The 20,971-nt window shown below is 30.5% G+C and overlaps 2 protein-coding genes across 2 annotated transcripts; both read right to left on the minus strand.

The window, feature by feature from the left end:
• Positions 1-17,761: 17,761 nt before the first annotated feature.
• On the minus strand, positions 17,762-18,968 carry LOC141529771 (uncharacterized). Its single transcript, XM_074246464.1, has 2 exons — positions 18,925-18,968; positions 17,762-18,855 (listed from the first exon to the last, which is right to left on the minus strand). The coding sequence occupies exons 1-2, from the start codon at positions 18,932-18,934 to the stop codon at positions 18,161-18,163; spliced, it is 705 nt and encodes a 234-aa protein (XP_074102565.1). The 5' UTR covers positions 18,935-18,968; the 3' UTR covers positions 17,762-18,160.
• Positions 18,969-19,312: 344 nt separating this feature from the next.
• LOC141529329 (uncharacterized) lies at positions 19,313-20,308 on the minus strand. Its single transcript, XM_074245829.1, has 2 exons — positions 19,840-20,308; positions 19,313-19,764 (listed from the first exon to the last, which is right to left on the minus strand). The coding sequence occupies exons 1-2, from the start codon at positions 20,150-20,152 to the stop codon at positions 19,313-19,315; spliced, it is 765 nt and encodes a 254-aa protein (XP_074101930.1). The 5' UTR covers positions 20,153-20,308.
• Positions 20,309-20,971: the final 663 nt, after the last annotated feature.

Genomic DNA, 20,971 nt, shown 5'->3' on the forward strand with positions numbered 1-20,971 from the left:
AATACTAAGTGTAATTGGATTTTTGATGGAATTCATTTATGTTCAATTAATGGTAGAAAAGCACTCTACAATTCACGCAGCCAGAGTTCTCAACTCTCTACTTTAAATTGGATTCACCGCAAAAAGGTCACATCTCTACCACGAAATTGTGTTTTTCACTGGTGGCCAATTTCATCGTGGATGGTAGCAGATTTTAAATCGTTCCACTTCCTCATCACTTTTGATTCTTCTTTATATTTATGCGTACTTTCACGGTTCATCATAACTGTACGTTGACCAATGCATCACATAAATTGAATGCTGGAAATACTTGTTCGATAGAGATCAGTGATAAAATTTGCCGCAGGTATTATATACTGAATGAGAATATGAATGTTAAATTTTCATTTTTATATTCATACGCATATTTTATCCTGTCAGATTATTTTATGAATTTAAAAACATTCAGCTATCTCCGGTTATTGTATTTAATTAAACCTGATATATTATAAATGGACAGTATTTGAGTCATCTTGAAGACTGGAATACCTTGTTTTTACGGGTAAAGATACTTCCTGTATTATAACGCGTGACGCAACGAGTGATATCGACAAGTACGATGTATGGTATCATAAATAATTTTTGCGACATGAAATCAATGAATCGTAGTTCTCTCGAGCTTCCTTTGACCTCCCAGTACTTATACAATCACATATCTGTTCAGTCCAGCATGCTATTACTGCCGAAAATTTTACTATACTGCATATATGAGAGGAAGACAAATGAATGCAAATCGGAAATATGGCTTTGAATTCCCCAAAATACAACTCATATTACGCCCACTCTTCAATTCATTGTGTTACTTTTTTATTGTTCATTCATTTTTTCAATTGATTGTTTGGTATTGATTGTTAATCAAGCCCGATAAGCAACCAAATGAAGTTATTGAAAAAGAATGGATAATTAATTTAATTCTCTTCTGAAGTATTCAGCCGAGTGAAAATTTTGGTAATTGATTTTTTAAAAAAGGATTTTTAAATACCTTCTAATGTTACAGTGAAAAAAGTTGGGACTTAATCTGGTTGTAAAATTTTATGTCATTCATTCTCTCAACAATTATCTTACTTATGAAAAATTTAATCATTACCTGTGTAAAAAAAATTGTCCCAAAAATGTCCCAAGTGTGGGATATCCAAACGTGACCCAATAAGGGACATTTTTAGGACAATTTTGTATTGTTTCTACAACAAACTTTGAACATTTTTAGAACAATTTCACAATAATTTTGAACAATTTTCAAATCATTTCAAGAAAGATAATCTATTTTTGCATTACAGAATTGTCCTATAAATGGATCAAAAATGTCCTAAAATTGTCATAAAAATGTCCTATAATTGTCCTAAAAGTTTTGATGCATTAATTTTAGAATAAATCTACAGTTATGCAAAAATAAATTATCTTATTCAAAATCATCTAAAAAACGTTTTAAATTGGAGTAAAATTGTTTTAAAAAGTTTTCAAATTTGTTGTAAAAACATGTTGAAATTGTCCTAAAAATGATTAAAAGTTGTCGCAAAAATGTCTTAAAAGTATTAACAATTTATTCTCAAATAGTTAAGAAAAATTTTTTAAGATTATTCAAAAAATATTCCGCATAAGATTATAAGGAGAAAATTCTAATTAAATTATTTCAAATAAAACGCGTTGATTCTAAAATTATCTTAGAAGTATTTCGAAAATCTTCAAAAAAATACTTAAAATCCACGAAAAATTACTGAAATGGACTATTTTAAAATTTCTGATTATTTCTAAGATGTCCTAAAAATGTTTCTTATTGTATCATGTTTGGATGTCCCACGCTTGGGACATTTTTAAGACAATTTTTTTTTTTTTCACGGGTAATTGGGGCACTATTTTTAATTAAATTAAGAATTTATTAAGTTATTATTGCTTCTAAAATATATTGAGCCTATAAGGACTTATTGAGGAGCTACATTTGAATTTGTAAAGAAAATTTTTATAGCGTTAGAATTTGAATAGATCCTACAATTTAAGGCATTAGGTTCTCAAAAGAGGACTTTGAGACGCTGTTGAGGACTTAAATATTACAAATTTGGAAAAAAGAACAAATAAGAACTTTAAGGCTCCATTCAATAGCTAGGCATGAATTTATTTAACCTTGATAATGAAATTACGTATGTACTTTGTATCTTTTAAAAGCATGAGAAACATAAGATAAAAATCTGAATTTATGTAAGGGGAATAATTTCAGGGACACTACTAAATACTTGTATAACAATAAATTTTTGATACTATGTGTATATGCTAGGAATTTAGTGTCTATCAGATTGGCCAGCTTTAACCTGCACATTCACAGTTTGACGGAATGTTATTGCAGTCATAATCGTTGATGCGCGACAACAGGTGTGAACTTAAACTGCAGTCTATGCGCGAATGTGTATATACATACACGATAATGGGGTAAGAAAAGCAGCCCATAGCGCGAAATTGCTTATAAAATCTATATCTATGTATATGCATGTAGTTATACACTACGACAGTAATAAAGATCCCTCGTGTCTGTAATCTACTTCGGAAACAATAACTAAACACTCGATTATATACCATGGTGAAAATTACATCCATTATCTGCTCAGTCTTTTGTGTTGATAATACTTATTGTCATAGAAGTAAATACTCATTGAAATTATTAAATTAATTAACTTTTTCAATAAAAATTTATTGCTTATTATTACTTTTTATATTACATAAAAATAAACCCAATATAGTCATATCTTTTGTATTAAAATCTATAATTCTGTTTTTTTTTTTTTTAAATCTTAGTTATGAATTACTTTGTGTCCTGTTATGAAGTTTGTGAAGCATGATTCATCGCTTTTATTTTACTGTACATAAATCTAGAATTGTTTTTTAATTAAATAGCTTTTCCTCCCATTCCATATTTCAATTTAAAATATAAGATTTTTATCAGCTAAATGCATGCAATGAAAAAAGTACATACAATTTTCGATCTCAATCATTGTACATTCGGATCGTTAGTAATTTCAACACAATTTTTTACGTAATCTATACACCGAAGTATTATTAGTTCGGTAAATCAATTTTTATAATTTTGATTGATAGATTTCAATTATCAACTGGCAGTTATTACTATTATTTTCATTTTTTTTTCTACCTGACAGCTACCTCAGCTACGGAAAAAGATACCTTAAATATTATGACATTTCAAGATTTGTCAATGATTGTCCGTCTAAACGATTGTATTCCAAGGCTTACAGACTATAATACTCAAAGTGAAAGTGTATAACTAAAAGTCATACAATTCCTTTTTGCAGGTAATAATGCATAGTCAGTATCCTTTATCCTATTGTCTAGGTATTACCTGTAACAGTAAATGTGTCATTGTCATAATATTTTGACTTTGTTTTTCTATTATTTATGATGAAGAATTTCATTTATCTTATCGATCAGCATCATCAAGATACTGGAAATTATGGTAAAGAATAACTGGAAATAAGTATGATAATGGATTATTACATTATTACGCTACAACTATGTATATTTGTAAGACCTATATTACATTCGCAGCATCAACTATTTTTCAAAGACCATTATTGCACGTTCAACTGTATTGCATAAAAAAATAAATAGAAGTAGTTAAAACAAACTATTACATGCGAAGCTAGTACAAAAATTGCATATTTATGCATCTTTGATTTTGCCTTATACGATTATCAGTGCTTAGACGATCTACCGCTCCTTATAAACAGCCTATCTAATTAAGCTAGTCTGAGTAGAAAAACCGCTTATATATACACATCATATATACGTACATACATGCAAGAACAACTTATATGGCATCTCTCTCAACAAATGCTACTGGATTTCTTTTTTTTTCTTCTCTTTTTTCTTGCATTTTCTTTATCGACTTCTCTTTCGTTTCTGTTTTTTTTTTAGGCACCTAACATGAAGCCTATCACGAATAGGAAGTAAGAAATGCCGTTAGATATTCTTTGATCTTGCTGAAACGTAAATTATTCTTGCATTAGATTATTCATTCAAAAAAAATCAAGTTACTACAATAAAATACTACAAACATCATCTAACAATCAGAAACTGTGACAGAACTATTTCATGAACAAAAACGTTTTTTGATACTATGAACCAGCATCAAGTTGAACTAATTTATTTTCAGTTTAGAATCTAGTTGATGCCAACTGTCGAGTTAAAAAATGAGTTCTAATTACGAAATTATTAAAAAGTCAAAAATAATGAAATGCATTTTTTTTTTTTTTTTTTATTTTTTTTTAGTGTCTGAGCATGCTATTAAAAACATATTGATTGAAATCTATCATCGGAATGATTATTATGTTCACTGGTAAAAAGTATTTTTGATCCAAAAAAAAATATTTTCAGTAAGACAGTTTTTTTTATTCAAGAATTTATTTTCTTGGATTAGGACTTTTTTCCGAACTTTTTGTTCCAAAACATTATTTACTGAGATAGATGTTATCTTCGATAATTAAAATAAAATTCTTCATTTTAAAACAATTCTTTAATACTAACAATAATTTCGTGTTTTTTTTTTTTTTTTTTTGAGGGGGGGATTCTTGGCTGGATTAGAAAAAAAAATCTGGAAATCGGTTAACCGCGCAGGCCAACCCTAGAACTTCCCGCTAAGTTTGAATTTGAAGCGCATTAAAATGTATTTTTTGGTTTATAGGGTAGAAGTACCGTTTGTGGCCACTGTACCGTTTATGGCCACTTTTGTCCAAATAATCGACAGAAATGAATTTATATTAATAAACCATTACAAACTCAATTTATTTTAATATAAATTTTTTAAAATTCAACAAAAACATGGTTATAATATTATAATTTTTAATAAATTAATTCAAATGTTGACTGGCCAAACACGGTACTTTTACCCTATTTGAGCTTTTCAAGCTCAAAGCACCGTTTTTCACATTTTGAGCTCTTCGAGTTCCAAATGTATTTATTAAACAGCTCTGACTTTTTAATAAAAATGCGATTTTCATTTTCGAAAATGCATTCGACGCAGTTATTTAAACACAAAAAATGTACACATGGTTTTGTTTCGATTTCTCCGCACGATTTAAAGTTATTCTAAAAAAAACCCAAAAATTCAGTTTTTTTTTTATTTCTTCGGAATGGCTCGACGAATTAACTCTCAAATCTAATCAGATCTAAGTTATGATAAACCCTTTCGACTGATGTGTCGTAGAATTAAATCGGTTAATTTGTTTTTGAGAAACCGTACGACAAAAATTTATTTATTGATTGAAATCTTACCTGTTTTTTTTTAGTCACTAAAAGAGTTCGAATCATGTCAGCAACGGCGCCCCTTTTAGGATTGTACCAACAACCAATGATTAGGTTCTAAGCACCCATTCATGGCCGTTTACAAAACCCTACATAGGGCACCATCTTTTTTTAGACTTCTCACTTGACTAACCTGTTACCTTTTTCTATTTTTAATTTTTTGATTCCAATTTTTTTTTTCTAATATTCTTGCAATAACAATAGAGTTATCTGGTAAAAAAAATGGATGCTAATAATTTTTTAAAGAATTTGAAAAAACACTCAATATTTATGACTCTAGGCCAAAATATCCCTTATTTAGTTCTGTATAGCTCTGACTTTAAAACAAATTTCTTCATTCAAGGTAGCAAAAACATAAAAATTTTTGCTTAAATTATGATTTGAGGTTATTTAAGATTCTTGTACTTTAAAAAGTAGCAGAAATCTAACAATGTTTGTTTTTAAAAACATTTTTTAAAAATGTGTATATTGTCTCGAACTATTATGTCTTTGCACACGAATTTCTTATTTGGCGCAACAGGAATTCTCGTGCAAAATATATCTTCTTTAAAAGCAGTAAGGTGCTTCATTGAAGAGTAAAATTCTTGGAAAGAAAACTTTCTTCTCTTTATCTTGGAGTTTTAATTTATTGAGTTAAAAGTGCATTTTTAAATGAAGAAAAAGTAAGTATACATATCTTGAAACAAAAATATACACTTATATAAAATATATTCAACAATGTTAGAATAATAAAAAAATAAATAGTAAAACATTTTTCCCACTAAATCAAAATGGAGCCTGTATATAAAAGACGAAAATTCACTGGTACTAGTGAATAATTACAGTGGTATGGAAAGGATTCCGAAGTATCTCTCGAGCTTATCTTCTTTCTTATCGTGGGGAAATTATCCTGCCTGCCGCCGTGTGCCAGACTTCTCAGCTCGAATGGTGAGAGAAGCAGTATATAGACTAGTACAATAAGAAAACAAATGACAGGAGCGGGTACAGCAACACCCACCAGCCAGTACGTCACGTCGACGTAAAAAGACCATCCTGGAGACATTTAATTTCCGAAGTCCTTCCGCTAGCTTCATTCACGTGCTTCATCGTTTCCTTCTTTTTCTCCATCTAGATCCTAATATTCCTCCTGTCTCTGGTATCCTTGAAATGTATTTGTATTGTCATTCTACCTAGCATCTATTATCTATGTATATCTATATAAAGCAACTAGGTCCTTCTTACAGTCGAATTTGTTAGTTGAGTATATTGAAATTGCCTTTTTACCTATAGATTTTGACCTCGATAAAATAAATGTAGTTTTTGATTCTAACAGGTGATATACATTCTCAAATTCGTTTCACTTAGAAAATAATTTGAATATGTCCTTCAAGGTTCTGAAATCTATCTGCAATGCTTATACATTTATTATTTCTTACTGGAGATATATAAAAAAAATTCTTGTATTAAACCTGTAAGAACTCAGAGTTTCTGAGCTTTACTTATTTATTTTAAGCTGTGATGTTTGATAAATTTGAACATTGATTTCAATAATTTACTCCGTTCTCAACAATGATCATATGTCTTTTTAAATAATTATTATAACTCAACGAATTACAGAAACTGTTAAAACAAATAAAAAACATTTATTTACACAAAAAATTAGCTGCTGCTATGAAACATATAAATTCAAATAAATATGCAACGAAAATTCAAAGCTTTTCCTTTTTTCATCTCAAACATGTTATAAGATTTGAGTTTTAAATAAAAAAACCAAAAATAACTTTATATTTTTAATTTATTACATTTAGTTCTGTCGATGAATAGCACATGCGTATTTAAAAAGACACATTGACATCAATAGTTAAATTGGTCGATTTTCCAACCAGTAAATAATTTGCGTATTTGAGTGATTGACTTTAATGTAATAAATTGATATTGAAAAAAAAAAAAAATTTGACTAGCATACACTGATAAAAAAATTAAGTTCTTGAAAGGAAAAATTCAAAAATTATTTTGAACAGTTTGACTTAATTGTCTAGACTGTGGTAGAACAGTTTTTGGTCTTTAAGTAAAATTTATAAAGATTCAATACAATTAAATTTTTCGAGACGATTTTTAAAAGTCAAGATTTTGAGTAGATTTCATAGAAATCTAACTATTGCATTGGTCTTCATGACGGAAATTTTGAAAAATTTTGCTATATTTCGACTTAACTCCACGAGCTGAGTCAGAAAATACAAATGGTTCAAAAGTTTATGCATGTATGTATATTTATTATATCGTGGCTTGTCACGACGATAGCTTAACAATTCATATTCTTCACTTCCTTACTCGAACTACACAGTAAAAAAATTTTGCGTCATTGCGTCAAAAAACTTAGTGTTAAAAATTTTTGTATTGAATACTTATTGCTTTTATATGTAAATTTAATATTTATTCTGTTAAATTAACACAAAAAAGTGTTAAATACTCAACATAAAATTTTCTGACGCAATGACGCAAAATTTTTGACTTTGTAGGAATTCAAATTGCGTGCATACGCTCGCGCTTTAATCCTGAACCAGTAAGGAATTAGGGTCCATGTTTTCGAGTTATTTCGATATAAAGCTAACTTCAATCAACCATCATCTATAATTTGTACGATAACTTTTGAATGAGATAACTTATTGAATCTTTGTAAATTGTATCTGAAAGCTTGTTAAATCAGTTTCAATTTGAGAACCAAATCACATGTGTAGTCTCAAAATTGTGTTCTATTCCGTTATACTAATTATGAAATTTGCTGTTGCACTGTTTTTTTTTTTTTTTTGTACACAATCCTAGTATTTTTTTTTCTATTCATTATGAAATTTACTTCAATTTTGGCTGCCGAATGGCCTTTTTTCTTTTGAATTTAATTAATTTTTTCGTTGGTATGAAAATAAAATAATTCAATATAAAAATGTCTGTAATACTAATGTTGAGTATGATTACAAAATCAAATTCTCTATTTTCTTTATCTATTATTGGGCGATCAATTAACTTCAAACTTAACTTTATAGTTATTATATTCACAATGAGATCTCTTAATTAAGCATACATATTCAGCCTAGTGGCTTATATACACACCTATATTAATAAAAAAAACTATATGTTCAAATTAATTAAACATGATTTATTGATGTAATACTTTATTTAGATTTGATCAATTTATAAACTCAGATGTATCAATTTCTAATTCACAAATTGAATGTTATTGATATAAGTATTTTTAAAAATATAATTTAAAATAAATCTGCGTTTCCATAGAATGAATTTTATTAGCGTTTATATAAATTATTCAGCTTCTATATAGCGAGTTAAGCCTTCGGCTTTCTGGATTCATTTTATATTAGCGTTCCTATTGTCATATTTATTCTCACTCATAATATGTTGAATTTTTTCACCAGACAACAATAAAATACCCCTATATACTATAAATTTAAATTACAACTACTAAATCAACTGAGCCGTGTCACTCACAAATAACTTATAAATTCTCACAGGGAACCATACAGTCGAGCATCTTGTCAATTTGAAAATAAATAAAAAAAAAAAAAAAGTTGTGATTTTGAAGCGGCTTTCTGCAGTAATTAGTCACGGGTTTATATGACAAAGATAGTTTACCAATGTAAATTAAACGAGTCAAATATGCTAGTAGATTAATTCACGCAATTGTTCAGAGAGAATCACAAAGCAACAATGAAACGCGGAGGTCACTACTAGTATCGACCCTTCCTTTATTCGTGCAAATGCCACGCGCGCCAGTTAATTAAATGACGATAAAAATGGTTCTCGCCTATTGTCACAAACTATCCGAGTCGAAGGAATTTTCGCGGTTACGACTATACCTCACACGACGTGTAATTTCCTCAAAAGGTCTATGCTTCTTTAGGTACATTCACATGTATGAATGTGTATCACTACTCCTCTTATTTAGTTACAATAAATATTTAGTATGGCGTACCCACACAATACTGGTAACATTCTTCAGCATTATACGATCACACAGATGAAAAATGTATTCAGAAATATTATAATTTGAAAGAAAATCCGGTTCGATTCAAAAATTGATCAAGTCTAGTTTTTTTCATGAGTTCACATATTTCAGGAATTTCAAAGCTTTCTTTATTTGAGTTACCACAAAATTTTATCACTTTTGCATTGAACTCTGATCTTAAAATGTGAACACAGAAACATCATCAGATTATTCCCACATAGAAAGAAAAAAAGTCTTGAGTCAAGCGTAAATTTTCTTAAATCAAGAAAATCTTAACGAACATTGAAAATTTCTTGAACGAAGTTAAATTTTTTAAGCCACGAAAATTTCTTCTTGCTCCAAAATAACTTCGGTCTTCCTTACAATTTTCTTGGTTCAAGAAATTTTTTTTTCTGTGCATAATATTTACCCTTAATCCAAATAAGAGGTTTGGAAAATCAAAAAAGCATTGCATAACACTTATTCGATTTTTGATAAAAAAAAAAAAAAAAAATTATATTGATCATGTTTCAAATAGAACAGAGTTAGATAATTTCATTATTTAAAAAAAAAAAGTTACAATGAAAAGATAATTTGTACATCTTAAGCATTCGTGTTATTCGAGTGACCGAAAAAATTTTATCGCAATTGCATGAACATAAATATACAAAGACTAGTCGATTTTAATTTTTTATTTATTACACCGAAATGACACTGAATAGGAGTATCATTTTCAATAGAGTACCACTCAGTTTGAGTTTGAACTTAATAAAAAAAAAAATAATAAATAAACGGTGTCAATACATCAAATATTTTGGCAGCCAGAGTGATTGCATACAGATTATACTCACAGACTAATTGATATCAATTCCAATTTTTTTTCAATCAATTTTTCTTTCTCATCGATAAAGTAAAATAGTTTTTGAACATCAGAAGTATTGATGCTTCATTTTCTCTTTATGTTTATACTTATTATAAGCATGCGTCGAAGAAGATAAAATTATAAAAATAGTTCAACTTTGACAAATAAATAGTAATTCACGTTATGAAGCGTGGAATAAATTAATGTCTCCATTGTATGTTTTTCACTGGAAGAGATACAACACAAATTTTTTTATTTTATAATTGATCAAGATAATTCATTATTGAACAATGTGTAGATCATGTTCGACATGCCAAGTATTTTATTGTATTAGATTTTCAATTATTCTGTGCAAAACTTTAGCATATTGCTCACTTTTACTTCACCACCATGCAGCAATATTGTACGTGAAAATATGTAAGTTAACAAAGAGAGACGACAGTAGGGATCTTTACTTGACTCTAGTGAAAGCATGACTGATATTACGAAACAGTGAAGGGAGAGTGTGCTTCCCAAGGGTATCTCTCGCGTTATCATATATATTAACAACAATAAAATTCATTATTTCTTTAGAATATTTCCTTACTTGAAATTAAAATGGAAATTCAAAAATACCATTCAAGGTGAATAATAATTTCCGCATTCTGCTTCTACTGACATTAAATTATTCTATATATAAATAATAATATAAAACGTATTTCTATCAATGGATCTAAAAATATCCATTAATAATTAATGATTTCCATAAAAATATAGCTAATATTTTTCAGTGTCGACTCGGTGTATACCTGTTCAATTTACAGAAGCTAGCAAAAGTTTTATCCGTCCTCTATAAATCAACAAGGGGGTTAAAGCGATGCGACTGTGGGGTTTAAATGCTCGGATCAGCAAGATCCCTAATGAATCTTCACAAAGGACCCTCGAAGCCGCTATTCCTCCTCGACTTTCAGAGGTCGCAAGTTGCGGATGCCCACTTCGTAAGATCTTAGTATCCAGTCTCTGGCAGAGTTCCTCCAAAACAACAACAATAACTCCAATACACAAGAGCCCAGCTTCAGTAGTAGTAACAAGAACAAGTATAAGTAGAATGAGTTAAGCGGGCTGTCGTGGCTGCAATACAGGTCGCCTTGTGGCTACAACAGCTAACACAATACTTACTCTTTAGTATTTACATCTACTACCAAGTATCTATAACTACTGTAAGTATCATTGTTGTCATTGACCGAACCATTTTGGACATCACGGCCATCATATGGTCGCGTTTGGGTTGCCCAAGATATTTTGCACCCACAAATGGGCTCACATATTACGGGTAAAACCACAACCTGATCCTCAACCCGGAATTCAAGCCCTCGTCTTTTTCTTTCAGCTGATAATTATACTTATGCATTCGCTTATCATGGATGATATGGCATTATAATTAACGTATACGTTTTCTAGAATATGAGTGAAAATTAAAAGTTATTAGAAAAGCCTGACATGAATAGATCAACCGATATCAGCCCAGATCAGAAAACTTTCTTACGTAGTTTTCCAATGGTTGTTATAATTACAATAATTATCATATGTTATTAAACAACAGATGTAAACCAATGAATAAAAAAAAAAATACAGTGCGCTTCCTCTATAAATTACTAGGGTGTGGACTTAAGAAGTTTCCTTCTCTCCCAAAAAGGACTAATCCGCTGGCAAGTTGGAATAGGGAGTGGAAGCAATTTGAGGCAAAGGGAATAATAAAGAGAAGAAATTTGTCGAGGGAACTCTGAAGGAAGAATTTATTCCAAATGATGATAATTTTCCATCAGCTAAAACTTGAACAATTGAGGGCAGGAAATACGGATGTTGAATAACACGTTCTATATTAGTTTTTCCTTTGCTGTGCAATAGGTGCATCGTGATATGGGTTTCATGCGTAGATTCTAGTAGTTCACTGTAACTATGCAGGGAAGATGGGAGGTAGGCTTTCATCCCTCCATTCCTTGGTTCGGGTACCGGGTAAAGGAATAATCCCGTGGAAGCGGCTAGACACAGGTACGTGAGACAAGTTTTGAGTATACACGAATAAGTGAGGGTTGGGAGCGGGCCACACCACGCTATACAGAGTTTAACTGAGACCAGGTATGGCGTGGTAGCGATGGCGGCGTGTTGGTAGTGATAAATCATGGGTTACCACATTGTAGCCCAGTAAATCATCGGACGCGGGGAACGCGAGAGCTTCCCAGCGTGAAATGAAACGAATTCATCTCTGTCATCCCCCACTATACCTTTCTCCCATTCGCTTCTCTTTCTCTGGCCACCCTCTCCCGTAAACTACTTCTATACTCTTCTTACTCTCTAATCCACCGGTACTGTGCGCTCTTACTCACTATCCACTCATTCTCACACTATTGTCTATCCTTCGCACGCACCAAGAAGAATAGGTGGGCATTTGTTACATATGTGAACACCAACACACCAACGCACTTATTTGTGTTAGTTTATGCCTAAATGCGCAGAAACTTTTATATTGTATATCCCCATCTAGGTTAACATATTTGTATTATATATCTATATATATGTAATCTTGGACCCACCCACCCTCTCTGTAAGAGAAATGTTGCTGCTCACTGCGTGATCCCACTTCTTTCACACGCATGAAATTTCCTCCAATCCACCTTTACTATTGTCCTACTACAAAACCAATTGATATTAATGTATTCTTTAAATCTTCAAATAGATAGATACTTGATAAATTATAAGGATATATCAATAAATTTTATGGTTATTAAAGTAAAAATAAATGCTGAAAATGACAATCATTTCATGAAGCTTTTGGAAACGCCAAATCGTGCTTATAAGGAAATATTCACTCTTTTACAGGTATTCATCCATAATATCATCTATTGAAGACAGAGCTACTATAACTATAACGTCTACAGTCAATTGAAGTTCAAAACAATCTTTCCAAGTTAAACCATGTACGATCCAAAGTTATTTATAACATTCTAAACTATAGATTTGCAGCTACTCTAATACAGTTTTATTGTGTTTTTAGCCTATTTTCTATACACCCTCTAATGTGCTTCAAAAGGGAAAAATCGTTTTCCGCCCTTATCTTTTATCTCGTTTAGTTTTATTGTTTCTCATATGTTCACCCAACCTTCATTATATCTACATAAAAATAATACTTATTTTCAGTGGATAATAAATTATTTCTAATAACAATTATAAGAAACATAGTATGTTACTCACAAGTAGAAACAAATATGAAATTATAAAAATAATTACTTAAGCTTAAAAGACAAAAAAAAATTATGGTGTCAAATGTAAAATAATTTCATGTGCAGTATTTTATACTGTAGGTTATGAAAATATTGAAATTTTTCATTAATCGTAAATTTACATAAAACTGTCCATTCGTTTTGTTCATTTATTTTTTATGATGATAATAAGTTTAACATCTACTTGGACAACAATCTCATCTTGGTCTAAAAAAATTTTCTTGTTTCAAGAATTTATTCTCTTGACTCAAGATAATCATTTTCTTCAAAATGGTATTCTTGGTTCAAGATTTTGGCTCTTGAGTCAAATTAATTTTTTATTGGTGTACGTAAATTTATTTCATAGTAAAGCATGCGAGGAAGACTCGCTGATTCTTAAAAAGCATCTATAAAAGGCTCTTCTGGGATTTTGCATCAAAATCTTTGAAGATACATATTTTATTAACTGATGTGAGTGCATAACTATTTTTATGAAACCATCAATTATCATAAAATAATGTTATTCACTGCTGTTAGTCAATAAAATTTGATTTTGTATCTCAGAATCTGCCTTAAAAATGCAAAGCTGCAACTCTCAATTTTATACTTAGTTTTTTATTGTCAGGAACTGCTTGTAATTCGTCAGAACCGAAACTTGGTGATGACTCTTTTTATATAATTAAATTGAATCTTCCATTATTTTTTTATTCTAGATATTGCTTATAACATAAAGTATCGTTTAAATTCATAACTAAGAATAGTTTACCCATTAAAGGCATTAATTAAATAAAAAGATTTGTTTTATACAAAGTACCTTTTACGTTTAAAACTAAATTCTCCTAATAAATTAATTCCAATCTAATTTATCGACCCCGTAAGAATGATTCAAGTCAGAATAACTCCGATTCTAATAACTCAATTCAATGATTATTCTGATATGTGATGAAAATAAAGTTGATGAACATATTTATGTCAACCTTGATATTAGTGGTAAAGATTAAGATAATCACGATAAATTGATAATTATTCCTATAATAGTAATCAAATCACGAACATGACAATGAATATGATGATGACAATTATCATGATATCAGCCATAATCATAATAGAAATAATGATAATGAAGATCATCACGATCATGATGAGTTTGATGATAATTCTTGTATTCATTTGTGATCGTTTTAATGATCATCAATTATGGTAATAAATACTTATGGTGATAATTTTTAAATTCATTACGATATCATTGAATAATTTTTATCCGAGTTACTTTCGACCAAAGTTATTTTTGCCAAGTAATTTTGACCTAGTACCATTGTTAACAAGTTCTTGAAAATGATAAATTGAATTTTTGATCTTGAGTTTAGTTTAGTTAGATAATAAATAAAAAGTAAATCAAATGCAAAGTTGATTCTATTTCGGTCCGTTTTTTGGTGAATTAAATTAAATTTATAAGTATTGTTTTATGTAATAAAGAAAGATGCGATCGAGAGTTAGATGGGTTTTCTCGCATTGCGGTGGTCGGCTATTACGTGAATCCCACGTAAATTGAACGACGCCACGATTCTAGCTTTTCGTAACAATAAATCCCTCAACTAAAATTAATGGTAACTCATTTCATAAATAGCATTCAGTTTAAAATTTCTCTTTCCAAATATATTAAATTATAGGTATACACCGAAATGTTGATAACCTGATAGTAAATTTTCTCTTCTCCATTTTATTTTAGATCCCTATCAATCATTCCCTGTGATAAGGAAAAAATACCACAGCCTTATTTTATTCTGATGTTCCTCTCCGTGAAGAACAAAAACTGTGATAGTGGGATATTGCCTGACAAAAAAAAAAGAAGTGGGGATAGCATTTTGTCCATCGAGAACCCTTATTTTCTTTATCCTTCGACCAATTCTCAGGCTGCTCTCGCGAGATATTGTGTTGTAGTAATAATTCAATCCCCCGCTCCTTCTATCAGTCGGCAAGGACCTACTCACCCTCACAATTTCATCCTCTGAGCCTGACAGAATCGAACCCCCAAAGCCCACCCACAGAGTCGACTTCATTGCGTTCGCCACGCATTTGTCTCTCCCTAAGTTTTGTGTCACACCCTAAAGCCCATCTGTAGACGTGCTTTTTTCAGTTCTTCCACCACTTTCTTCTTCTTTTTTCTCTTTTCTTTTTTTTACTTCCTTCAACCCCAGCATTTAAATTCACGCCTCTCATTGACATACGGATTTCAAATGTCTGTATTATGTAAATTGATTCCGGTTAAAAATGTATACTAATCATTGTTATTCTTTTTCAATTGATGATTGTGATCATTAATAAACCATCTCTTTGACAAATAAGGTTCCGGCGGGTAAAAAGGCCTAGCTAAGGGAGATTTTGAAAAAAATCGAAAATATTGCATTTAATTATTGCAATGTATCATTAATTTTTTAATTAATACATTAGCCATAAAATATGATGGAGTAATGGTAATTTTCACTATAAACAAACTCAAAATTAAATTTTTTCAAAAAACCTTGCGAATAGGCCTTATTTTACTACGGTAGGGTAATAAGGCCTGCGGATTATATACTGGAAATAGTTACACTACACTTGATAAAATTAGTATTAGAGATCAATCATCACTTAAATTGAGCAATAATACTTTGTGAAATGTTGATAAAAATTAGAACAATGATTTTAAATTGTTAAATAAAAAATGTTTACCATTTACTCAAAACGTTTTTTAGGAATTCTTTTGCACTACTTTAGCATATGACGGATAATAAAATATAGAAGACAAGGAACGTTGTATCGGGACTCTATCAACTTGAAGCGACATTTCTATGCTAGACGCCTCTTCTAGAAAAGTCTTTAGCGGAAACGGTTATTTTAAATAGCTTTTCTATCACTTAGGCCTTATTACCAGACTGGCCTTATTACCCGTGGGTACCTTAGTTCTATCTAGTGTACTTTAAAATTAATTAATTATAAAATTATCAAGACTGTATTGTTTTCTGTGTTATTAGGATTTTCCATCAATAATTTTTATTAGTGGTCACCGATGAAAAAAGGAAAAAACTGATGAAAAATGGGAGTACATCATTCACCACGTTGAAAAGATTGGGAAAGAATAATTGGTTTACAAAGACCCTTCAATGATCTTCCGTGGGTTGTGGGTATACGAGGCAATTTAGGTCTTCAACAGCAAAACTAATAAAAAGCCTTCATCCTTACCCTTCATCGTACAACCAAAATATGAGAGGGAGCGAGCACTCAAGTGCCGCGTGCGCACGACAGATAGGAAATCTAATTTTCAGCTGGAGGGGTTGTCCAGGATCTCGGACAAGCCATTCCTCATTTTATTATTTATATCCGGACGAAATTGGTGCCTTGGTATGCTGGGCACGCACTGGCCTAACTTTAGGGTCGGTCTATGCTTACGCTGCCTATATAACGTTTTTTTTTTGTTTGATAAACCAAAATATTTTCGGGCTATATTTATATTGAATATTCTGTCACGCACTCAACGTGAATAACGCGACTCTATAATACCAAACAAGACCGTTATCACTCATAGCAAACATTGATATTATTTTAAAATTCATTTTTTTAATCTGACACATACATTTTTTGTTAAAATTAAAATTAGATAAAAATATGTTGTACCATTTGATAAGCTGCAAGATGTTATGTTACTTTATTTACTATTTTTATAAAAAGAACAGCCAAAGAACTGATGATGATCGATTTAGTTATGATGAGTCCTCATCATCGACCGCTTTTTTTATATAAACTATAGCTGGGGTATTCCATGCCAAATCGACCACTTTTGACCCCGACCCTTTTCGATTTGGCCGAAAGTTTTCCATCCTTTTCTACCCTATAAAAAACGGTTCTCAGAATTTTTTTGAATTTTTTTACCTAACTCCAAAAAAGTTATGAATTTTAAAAAAAAATGGCTTTTTTATTTTCAAATAGCCATAACTTTTTCAAAACTAAACATTTAGGTACCTTTTTTTTTTTTAAATTTTTGTTTTTAGATGTACTTTCCGATAAAAAATATTAAAAAATTTTTGTAAGTCAATACATATGGAATTTTTCAGTTTTTTGACAAAAATCAATGATTTTTCGAAGTTCGACATTTTTTTTTTTTAATTTTTTTTTTCTAAAATAAACTTTAATCAATTCCACAGTTATCCCTGTAGAACCCAGATTGGGCCGATTTCTCTTTCTATTTTTTTTATTCAATTGAAAAAATATTGTTAAATTTTCAAAAATGGAAAAAAAATTTTTTTTCATAAATTTTATTTATATAATGAGATAAATACAATTCAACGATTTCATGGCATTATATTCACAATTTAGAGGCTTCATCGATGACTGTAATTAGTAAGATCAATAATTGATGCAGCTAAAATTAATTACTTTTCTCTCTGTCGTTTAAATATTTTACAAATTCTGTGTTCATTCGAATTCGAAAAGTTTTTAACTAGTAAACAACCATTTTTGTCCGGAATTATACAATGTAGTTGTTGAGTTCCTGTAATCGGTTTCGTTTTCAAAAATCGATCATTTAAATCATTTACTGCTGTGTCATAATCTTCTTCTGGGGAAAACTTCACTATAATATTCGGCAAGTTATCCGGTGCAGAAGCCCATTCAAAAAGTTCTTCTGGTGTCGTTATTTGTTTGTCTACCGCGAGTTGGAGACTTGCTCTCGCTGCAAGTCGTTTGAGAATACCACCGATTCCATCACACGTGGTAATATAAATTTACAAAGTTTTTAAAGTTTTTAAATTGTTGAAGAGCTCCATCAGAAAAATAATAAATCTTGTTACAACGTTCAGGAAGACTTTTCACGTAATCAGTTATTATTTCGATGAAAACATGAACAGCAACGGCATCATGTTTGTTAGAATCTGAGATAATTACTAAACTTTTGTGTTCAAGTTTGTTATTTACTGTATAATAAATAACGACTGGAAAAACTGTTGCCTGATTATTATTCCAGTGAAAACCAGCTGCCGCATTTTGTACTACGAAGGCATAATTTTCTGCAAAATCACAAATAATAACGTATTCGTTTGGTTTCAATGTTTCTTTCAATGTCTTCAAGAATTGGGCTTGCTCCTTAGCAATAAACGAATGAGGTAGAAGAATTTCTAACTCACTACAAAATTTTTCCACAAATTCTTCTGTAGGCTTAATAATAGTTTCTAAACTACTTCTCGGTTTTGATATCCAATATTTATATGTAATATTCTCGATTTCCCGGTCCTCAAAACATTTTAGTAAAATTTTACTCAACTCATCGACCCCAGGACAGTTTTTACATCCACCTAAATAACACTGAAAAGATGGATTTTCACATATAATCATGCTCAAGTAATCGCTGTAGTGTTTAATGGGCTTTTCTGTGTTCCTTGTCAAAGAATAAATATTTGCACCTAAAATAACAGTAATTTAGTAAACTTAAAATTCACGCATTTATAATTATTAATTAATTTGATAATTACCAAGCATCATTAACTTCACGTTTTGATGAATCGTACACACGCAGATGGTGTGTATTCCACTTGCCCCTGCTAACACACAATGTTTTGGTCGCAAAGAAGCGAATTTTGAAAATCCAATTCTCTCAGTAGGATTTATTTCACAGAAACATTGGTATAATTCTTTTAAGTTAGACAGGATAAGTCTTTTTGGACGTGTATCCGATTACCATCATCACTTCGAATTGATACAAAGTCTTTCATACCGGGCATTTGAGCACTATACTCATCATCGTTATAAAAATTTTCAACTTTTAATTTTACCTGATCAGTAATTGTCCTCCCTATACAAAAATGTTGAGTAATTTAGTTTTCAAGTGTATTTAAAACATCGATTTTACGCTACCCATACCTAATTTCGATTCAGGTGTAGAAAGTAAACCCGTTTCTTCAACCAAATTTTTGCTACTCTTGACAAATGTCTTGATGTATTCATAGTTTCACAAATACGTCTCTCACTCCATTTTACAGGTAATAATGTTAAAATTTGTATTTTCAAAGACTTATCAGTTTCTTTATCGTTGAATTTATCATACAACATTTTAATTAGAGAGCGAAAATTTTCACCATCGTCATCAAACGATTCTTCATCTGAAGAAGAAAGCAAAACTTTTTTCAAGCTGTCGGATACCCGATTTATTTTATTGTTCAAAAATTGATTATCATTCAATTTCTTCGATGGAATCGGTGATTGATTTAACAATTCTAATGCATGATTTATTACGGGTAATTGAGTTGCAGCGCTAACTTGGGATCCTGAGCTTGATTGTGATGCTTTGGGTTCGCTATCAAATGACATGGAACCTTAAAAAATAATAGTGAAACATATAGCTACTAGAAATGTATTCAAGTAACGTATAAATAATTAAAAAAACTTACGGAATGATAAGGATAATGGGAGATCCATGGCAGTTGTATTACTATCATTATCAGCCTGATCATTGTTGTCATTATTGTCACTATAGTTGTCTTCACGGTCACTTACATCAGCACTAGGATCATTACGAGCATTTGTTTGTTGCTTCACTAACTCTGAAGCTTTTTTTCGACATGAACTGCATAATAAATAATTATCATCTAATCCTAACGTTACTTTCATAATATCAGTCGCCGGACGTAAACCAATTTTTTTAAAATGAGATTCCAACTCAAAAGGATTACAACACCGATCAAATACCTTTTTTGACGCCATAAAGACAAATTAAAAAAGCGCTTATAAACTAGAGAAATTATTTATTTATACAACAAATGTAATGACATGACAATCTTTTATAAAACACTAGATTGCACAAAAGATTTATAGGTTATGTTTTAGATTTCAAAATGAAAAAGCCGCACTTTTAATCAAAACATACTACCCTGATAGCCAGCGCTTTCTCAGTAAGTGTTGACTTCCAGCAGTTACGGTTAATTTATACATCAAGTGGGCGGTAATTCTTCTTTCAACAACACTTGTAAGCAAATTGACGTAAATCTACGGCCGCAACTTGAATACAAGTTAACAATCAAACTTGTAGTTAAATTTCCTTTCAACTTTACTACAATTTGAAGGAAATACTTGTATAGCAAGTTTTGACGTCTATTTGCAGAGTAAGTTATAGGTAACTAATAGGTAATCGCTCGCTTTGCCAACTCTTTCCGTCAAGTTTGCTTCAAATTGCGGACGTAGATTGACAGTAAGTTATAGGTAAGGTGGCTATCAGGGTAGCTTATAGCATCTAGTTTACTGGCTATAGGTAAGTCGATAATTGTTATCCCTAGTTTATCGATCTAATTGATATATTAAAATTTGAATCTTACTAAATACAGTCATCGATGAAGCCTCTAAATTGTGAATATAATGCCGTGAAATCGTTGAATTGTATTTATCTCATTATATAAATAAAATTTATGAAAAAAAATTTTTTTTCCATTTTTGAAAATTTAACAATATTTTTTCAATTGAATAAAAAAAATAGAAAGAGAAATCGGCCCAATCTGGGTTCTACAGGGATAACTGTGGAATTGATTA

The sequence above is a fragment of the Cotesia typhae genome, unplaced genomic scaffold, assembly GCF_013202065.1.
Source record: "Cotesia typhae breed Kobodo isofemale line unplaced genomic scaffold, CoteBio_Ctyphae contig_48, whole genome shotgun sequence".
In the NCBI taxonomy this organism is placed as follows: Eukaryota; Metazoa; Arthropoda; class Insecta; order Hymenoptera; family Braconidae; genus Cotesia; species Cotesia typhae.